This window comes from Athene noctua, chromosome 4 (genome assembly GCF_965140245.1).
Source record: "Athene noctua chromosome 4, bAthNoc1.hap1.1, whole genome shotgun sequence".
NCBI classification, from domain to species: Eukaryota; Metazoa; Chordata; class Aves; order Strigiformes; family Strigidae; genus Athene; species Athene noctua.
Window position 1 is genome coordinate 10,636,272 of NC_134040.1, and position 8,218 is coordinate 10,644,489.

Below are 8,218 nucleotides of genomic sequence, written 5' to 3' on the forward strand. Positions count from 1 at the left end.
TTTGGTAAGGGAACATATCCAACATAATGGTTCTTGTAAACAGCTCTGTGCTGCTCCCTAATTTTTTATATGTGCCAGGAGAATTGATTTTGTAAAAGGCACATTATGTGGTAAAAAGATTACTAGGCAAGCAGGTTTGGAGATGGCTTTCTAGTGTAAAGTACAGCCCTGGGAATGTTTATGTGCTTGGATAAAAAGGTAAATGTAATGAGTGGTAGCCTAGGGAAGTGATTAAGGCAAGGGCATGTGATTGGGGTGGAATGTCTTAAGTTTGCTTTCTTTTGGTGGGGGGAAGCATGAGAAGAGTAGATAATGGTGATACCAGCTGAGGTAGAAGACAGTCAGAGAACTCGGAGTATGAGATTCTAAAAGTATTTCAGATAGTTTTGAAGGGCAAAGTGGTACTAGAAAGCTCTTGGTTAATGGTTTGGCAATCACAAGCTGTAGTTCACTTGTCTTTTACAAACTCCTCCAGTGAATAGCATTCAGAAAGGTCACTAATACATATGAGTTACCTTCAGAAACTGATATAGAGCAAGGTGTTTTCTGTTTGTTTTTTGGGTTTTTTTGAAGGTACTCTTGTCTTCGTTCTATATACTAAGTAGTAGTGTGGTAGTAAGGCACTCCTTTGTAATGTGGTGAATGCCTACCACTTCATGCAGAGCTGGAGTTTGGCTCAAAGTTTTCAGCTTTTTGTGAGTGGATACTCTATTACTAGGTGATTGCATTGAAGTTAAAAGCTGCTAGTGTACTTCTCAAGTAAGAGAAAAGATACATGAGCCTTCTGTGAGGGGCATAAGACTGTGTTAGAGAAGAAAGGAATTGTGAAGATATGAGACCAAATCTGGGCATATCAGGGAGTTGGGTGGAGCATCTTTGTTTTTCTGGATCCTTATCAATCACTGACAGCTGCTGTGTGGAATTGTTTAGACTGGTGCAGTCCTGATGCAAAAGCAGAATTACAGTGTAGCAAGAACTTTCATGGCAAGTACAGTAATGTAGAGTAAACTTGGGTGCCCCCAAGGTCAGGCAGAATTTGGGATTACAGGTTACAGAAAGTCCACATCATTCACCAAGTCGTGGTTTGCTTTGAGGGCATGAGTTGTTTATTAGATCTAAAGTAAGGTGGCTTGTGAGTCTTGCTACTTGTTTATCTTGTGTTTGAGCTTTCTTATTAGGTTTTGGGGCAATTTGAATAATACCTATTCTTTGTCCTGCATAAATAAGTAAAAGGTTTTCTAGATCACTCACACTTCTGTAATGGAGGACTATTTTATTCGTAACAGTACAGGTTAACTTCACCTAACTGGTTTGGTTTACAGTTCTTATGCTATAGCATGTTATCAGCTCGTTGTAAAGAAAGCTAGATTTGTATTAGAAGCTTTTGGATGACTGATCAAGTACTTCAGAATTTTTTTTCCTTGCAATAGAACTATATCAAAGTCTATATGTATTTAATGTTGCAAGTAGTAGAAGATATGAGGATGCATAAACTAGCTGCATCTTGGGGAGATGGCAGAACTCATAAATAAAATTTTTAAAAGCATTAAAAACACAAACACAAAACCTGTAGATTCATAGCAAAACAGTCTTACATGTCCAGTAAAACATTTGAAGCCTTTTAATTCTCCGTTGAGACACATGTGAATAATCTAGCTGTCCTGTACCTTTCAGTGTACAGGCTTTTAAATTGATGCATCCCAAGATGTGGAATCGTTTGAAGTCAGAATTGGTTTTGTATTATAAAATCCTGATTGTGTGAATTAGACAAAGGAGCAAAAACATGAGTGTCAGGATACTTGGTAGAAAACCTGCGAGTGTGCTGTACTGCTCACAGATGTCTCACAGGCGCCAGCATCAGCAATGAAACCCTTCTCAGCATCAAGATGTCTTAGATCTGTGGGCCAAATTCTTGTGATTTCTCACAAACTTACATTTCACAGAATCCTAGAATGGTTTGGGTTGGAAGGGACCTTAAAGATCATCTAATTCCAACCCCCTGCCATGGGCAGGGACACCTTCCACTAGACGAGGTTGCCCAAAGCCCCGTCCAACCTGGCCTTGAGCACTGCCAGGGAGGGGGCAGCCACAGCTTCTCTGGGCAACCTGGTCTGGTGCCTCACCAGCCTCACAGGGAAGAACTTTATATCTTGGATCCTTAAGTACTGGAAGGCTGCTGTAAGGTCTCCCTGGAACCTTCACTGCTCCAGGCTGAACAACCCCAACTCTCTCAGCCTGTCCTCACAGGGGAGGTGCTCCAGCCCACTCCATCATCTTTGTGGCCTCCTCTGGACTTGCTCATGCAGGTCCGTGTCCTCCTTATGTTGATGCACCCAGAGCTGGACACAGCACTGCAGGTGGGGTCTCATGAGAGCAGAGTAGAGGAGGAGAATCCCCTCCCTCGCCCTGCTGGCCACACTTCTCTTGATGCAGCCCAGGATACAGTTGGCTTTCTGGGCTGTGAGTGCATATTGCTGGGTCATAGTCAGTTTTCCATCCACTGATACCCCCAAGTCATACTTTCTGTTTTACTGGGGTAGAAATACAGTTGGAGTATAAAGTCATTCTTCTAAAACAACAACAACAAAAAAAACCCAGTAACTTTTTTTCCCCATTTCTCTCTATATCATTCCTTTTATCTACAGTAGTTGAGTTGTCATTACCACAGGATCTAAGGATTTACAATCTTCTACCAGTCTGAAGGACTCTGACATTTACCTACCATCCAGTTTTCTTCAACATGAGTTAATGAACAGTGCTTTATGTTGACTGTCTGTTTTAGCATACGTGGAAGTCATATTGCATATGTTACAGGCATCCTTGCCCATTCCATACTCGGGAAGTGAAAGTAACTTTCATAGTTTTGGACCTGTTTGTATGCTTTAATAAAATATTCTTAGTAACTTTTACTGTTGTTTTTTTCCTTAGGCCAGGGTAAATTCTGAGCAGGAACACTTCCTCATTGTACCTTTTGGACTCCTCTATAGTGAAGTTACTGCATCTAGTCTGGTAAGCAATGACTATTTTTCACAGCTATAAAATATGAGTAGCTGAATCTGCTCTGTTGGTCTATCTGTCACTGTTTAAACTGTGTCCTAGAGAATATTTTACTCTGTTACATGTTTGGAATAGTTCTGTTAAACATGGTTGGTTTTGGTACAACTGAGGTATCTCTGCGAGAGATTTCTTTGCATGTGTTCACCACCAGGTGTCCTCCAGTTGATCGAGCTGTAGAGAGGAGCCAGGTCATTTGGATAGCTAATCACATCATGTCCTTGAAAGCTGCTGGCTGTTGAGTCAGGCTTGTTGAGGGAAACAGTGTGTGTTTTAGACATAAATGATGCAAACCAGTTACTATTTCAAGCCATTGTGTCAGGTGCCTAATTTAGATGCCATCATTTAATGATGCAAGTAGCTGAGGGTGTAGATAAATTATATTTTTGAGATCTAATGGTTGCAGTTGAAGACAGAACTCTCTTAACTGTTAGCTGGTGGGAAGCATTTTGTGAGCATTTATTTTCAGTCTGGTCTACACTGCTGCTGAAGGGAACTTGAATTAATATTGGTGACTCTTGTGTGGAAACAAAATAGAAACTTTCACACTGTTCTTTCTACCTGGCTACTTCTAGCAGAGAGGTGAGGTAAGTATATGCAGAGTAGTAATGTTTCATACTTGACACATTAAGGTCTCAATACTCCCCCTCAGCTATCTGTAGAGTTGGTTCTTACATAACTCCACCTTAACCATCTGTAAAATTTTAGTTGAAGAAGCTATAGGAAAAGGAATGGAGAATACTGAGACCTGCACTTTCTTGCTACTACAAGATTTCTAGAAGAGGGTAAGGGCCATGCTGCAGGGGTATTTAGTGTGGTTTGGGATTTTTTTTAAAGGTGTTCTGCTTTTATCTCTGTACCAGGAATGTAAGTACCGTGAGAATGAAGGTTTCATGAAGGCAGTGAAATGCACACACACACAGGTGCACAAGCAGTAGAGAGCATGTTCACACACACATAGCTAGCAGCAGGATTTAAGAAGAAGAGAGGCTACAGTGATAAGGTGCATAGCTTGGCTGTATGAGCATGCTGACCAGCAGCCTGCTTACGAGTAGCCCTTTAACACTGCTCCTTTCTCTTCATTTCTCCCATGCGCTTGTTCTTCGCTTCTCCACTTTGAAACCCCATTTTCTCCGATCTTGTTCTCTCCCAAGTAAACAACCCATGCATAATTACTTTTTACTTTTTATTCCAGTTTCGCTATGTTCATGTCCAAAATTGGTATTTATAATATTACCTGGGCAATCTCAGCCTTACATGGTATCAATTATATGGTTACCTAGGTGCTGGCCTTTTAAGAACGTATGCTCCAGAAGGTCCCAATACTTCTCTTCAGATATCTGTAAAGTTTGCAAGTTTCTTATGTAACTCCACTGTAGGTCTTTGTGAAATGCAGCTGTTTGTTACAGCACTGCCTGTAACTTTTGTCAGCTTCTTGCACTGTTACCAATTATGTGCAACAATTTCTTATGTCATATCCAGTAGTTCCTGATGTCCTCTTCAGTTAGCTTAATTTCAAGTCAGCGCCCTGGTCACCTACCTACAGCCTTATCATGCACATTTTAGCACTTGTTAAAATACTGGAAAAAAATACAGCTTTAGAGCTTCTGTGGTAGATGCTGAATTAAATCAGATTTTTGGCAGTCTTAATTTATTTATAAAACTAATTCTTTTTGTTCCCAGGTTAAAATCAACATTCAAGGAGATGTAGTTGATCGTGGAAGCACTAACTTGGGAGTAAATCAAGCTGGTTTTACTTTGCACTCTGCAATTTATGCAGCTCGACCTGATGTTAAATGCATTGTTCATATTCATACGCCAGCAGGGGCTGCGGTAAGCACACCCTTTAGTTTGTCATTTGTGCTGTTCCCCCCACCCCACCCAATTGGAAAATAGGTGGGCCCCCCTTAATCATTGATTTGCTTCTTTTTTGAACGGCAAAGAGCCTTTAAGTCTGCCTTCAAATATGTGGTTCTGTTTGAATCAATCAGATCTGCCTTATCTGGTTGTTACATGAGTGGTCGGACAGTAAATTGAGCTCTGTAATTGGAAAATACATACTTCATATTTGTGTGTCCTTTACCATAAAAGACCATATATTTTGACAGTGAGTCATAAGAGCTTTAGAATATTTTGTAAAGCACAATTTATCAAGGGTTACTTAAATATTTGAAACTTTTCCAACACCTCTCATGAGAGCAACTGGTTACAAGCTAGTTTTACCTCTCTGGAATTTTTTGAGAGTCATCTGGTGACTCTATTTCAAAGTTCACATTCTGGTTTTTTGCTCTTTTGTTTTTTTTAAAAAACTCATTAACAGCAGTGATACAACCATTTTAAGGATAAATTATCAGATTCCTAAAATTGTAAATTCTACAGTAGTCTTTAAAAATGTTCCTTAACTTTACATGCAGTGCTGTGGAATTACTTGTGTCAAAGTTTGTCACTAAATTTATTCTTCTTTTTTTTGGGGGGGGGGGGGGGGGGGGGGGGAGAATAAAACCACTAGGTAGAATGAAAGGAATGAAGGATGCATTTGATTTCCCCCCTGTGCCCGCTCCCCCCCCCCCCCCCCCCCCCCCCCCCGAGTCTTTTGATACTGGTGTTGATGTCATGTAAAGAAGCCATACTGAATCGGGTCCAAGATCAGTGTGACTTTTGTATTCAAACCGAAAGTTTGAAAAATAGAGGCTTTAGGAATGGAGTATAAGACCACTGTGTATGCCTGTATAGACCACATACATATAATATATGAAAATTTATTTTTATTAAAATTCTATCACTATTATATTTTTCCAGGTTTTTTCTATCGCAAGACATTAAGTTAGTTGTTTTACTATTTCTCAGGTTTCTGCAATGAAGTGTGGTCTCCTGCCAATTTCACCTGAAGCACTTTCTCTAGGAGAAGTAGCTTATCATGACTACCATGGTATTTTAGTGGATGATGAAGAAAAAGTGGTTATTCAGAAAAACTTGGGGCCTAAAAGCAAGGTCAGTTTACATCTAGAATTAAAGAAAAGTATGTGTGTGGGGGTGGGGTAGGTATATTCTTTAGTCAAGGGCAAGAAAATGTTTGCCTTACTGCTGTTAACTTTCTTTGCAATGTCTCCCTAGGTCCTTATTCTCAGAAACCATGGCTTAGTATCAGTTGGTGAGACTGTTGAGGAGGCTTTCTATTACATTCATAATCTAGTGCTTGCCTGTGAGATTCAAGTAAGAATTTTAGTATGTTATGTAATAATACAGTGTGCTGCTTTAATCTTCAAACAGATTAATAATTGTGCACTTTACTGGTTAAACTCTTGGTCTAAATTAGGACAGTGGTTTGTGAAATCATTATGTTATGCATGGACATCCAAAATATTGGTGTAACCAGTGATATTCAAATACTGTATTGGAACCATCTATTTGATGTATACTGCCTATTAAAACAGAGATATTTTCAAAGCCTTAAGAAAACTTTTATACAAGCATGTTAATTTATTTGCTTTAAAATGAAGTAGATTTCTTCTGGTTTTTCTGATGTCATTATTTGGGGATTTTTTTAGTTGGTTTTTTCCCCTGTCAAGAAACCTGAAATGACTTTATTGTTTTCAAGGTACGTACCCTGGCCAGTGCAGGTGGACCTGACAATTTAGTGCTTTTAGATCCTGGAAAGTATAAAGCCAAGTCTCGTTCCCCTGAGTCTCCAGCAGGTGAGGGTACTGTATCCCATCCAAAATGGCAGATTGGCGAACAGGAATTTGAAGCTCTTATGCGAATGCTTGATAATCTGGTAAGGCAGGCACTTTTGTCTAATTGTTTCATATGACAATGTATAAAATACTTTAAAAGCTGCAATAAGGGACATTTGTGAAGTGGACTGCATGTAGTTGGGATAGTTTATACAGCCTGTTCTTTCCCAAAGATTAAGGGCCCGCAGAGGAGGAGGCAACATGAAGAGTGTCACAGAATGCTTCAGGTGTCCTTTGTGCAGATAGCAGGTTTACTTCTGTATTCATAATCTGGTAGTTATCAATGAGATCAGAGGAGATCCTTGTGTGATTTGGTACTTACAAATCAGAGTACTGTGGTGCTTGCTACTCCTTAGTCTTTGTCCTTCCCTTTGTTCCCATCCCTTCCCAAAAATGTGTAAAACAGTGTTAATGTTTTATCAGGTGCAGGGTCCAGCATCATTAACTTTGTAACACTCTACTAGAACCTAGAAGAGCTCAAAAGACAGACTTCAAATAAATAAATAAATAAAATTTCTTTAGATTAAATGGTTTCAGTGAAATCCTGTTTAATGAATGACCAGCCAGCAACATTTGCGATCCAGCTTTAATGGTATCCTGTCAGAAGGCTCCAAGTGGTGACTGTAGACAGTGCTAAGGAACATATAAAAACCTGTGGTCACTTTAATACTTGGACGTAGTCTTCTGATTTGCGATTTAACTGATCTTTTTCCTTTGTAGTCCTAACTGTAGTCTTCATGGTCATGTGCTGCACGTGCCCCTGACAGGATCCGCACTGATGATGATACTTTAAAACAGCATCTACTGCTCCTACTATGTAGTAAATAAATAGGGTTTTTTTTCCCCCCCCTTAGACCAGTGTCCTATCTGTAGTATGAAAAAAACCCACCCACCCAGGCTACTTCATTAGTAATTCAAATATCTAATATTTTCATATCGGACAAAGTGATCAGACATAACCCGAAGTCAATGGAAAAATTCGCATTGATTTGTGTGAGCAATAATGAGCTTATTGATGTGGTTGGCTATGGACAGTGCACTCCCTGTATCACTGACTGCTGGTACCTTCAGTAGATTCAGTTGGATTTCATTTTCTGCGGGAAATATCAGTTTTATGTTTCTTACTGCAAGCGGGATCATAAAGGAAATATCCTTGTACAGGCTGGGAGTATAGGAATAGAAAGGAGCTTTCAGACATCCAGTAACAGGCCCTTACTATTATAAATGGCCACATATTATATTGGATAGCTGACTACATGAGGTAGTAGATAATTACTCGAGGTGCATTTTGATCATTAAAAGATGGAGTAGCAGCCAAGATAATGCCTCAGCAGTGCTTAATGCATGGAAACTTGGCAAAGAAAGCGAAGTCTGTGTACTCAGAGCTGAAGTTTCTTTACAACTAGCTTTGTCAGTAAAGAATTTGAGTG

General features: G+C 39.7%; 1 protein-coding gene across 7 annotated transcripts in view; it reads left to right on the forward strand.

Annotated features, from left to right (window-relative positions):
* The window catches only part of ADD1 (adducin 1), a 66,151-nt gene that overhangs the window by 35,134 nt on the left and 22,799 nt on the right, over positions 1-8,218 (forward strand). For all 7 annotated transcript variants that reach the window (XM_074904408.1, XM_074904409.1, XM_074904410.1 and 4 more), the window contains exons 5-9: positions 2,929-3,009; positions 4,738-4,887; positions 5,902-6,045; positions 6,169-6,267; positions 6,653-6,829. In XM_074904408.1, the coding sequence (XP_074760509.1) occupies positions 2,929-3,009; positions 4,738-4,887; positions 5,902-6,045; positions 6,169-6,267; positions 6,653-6,829 (651 nt within the window). The remainder of the gene's footprint in view (positions 1-2,928; positions 3,010-4,737; positions 4,888-5,901; positions 6,046-6,168; positions 6,268-6,652; positions 6,830-8,218) is intronic.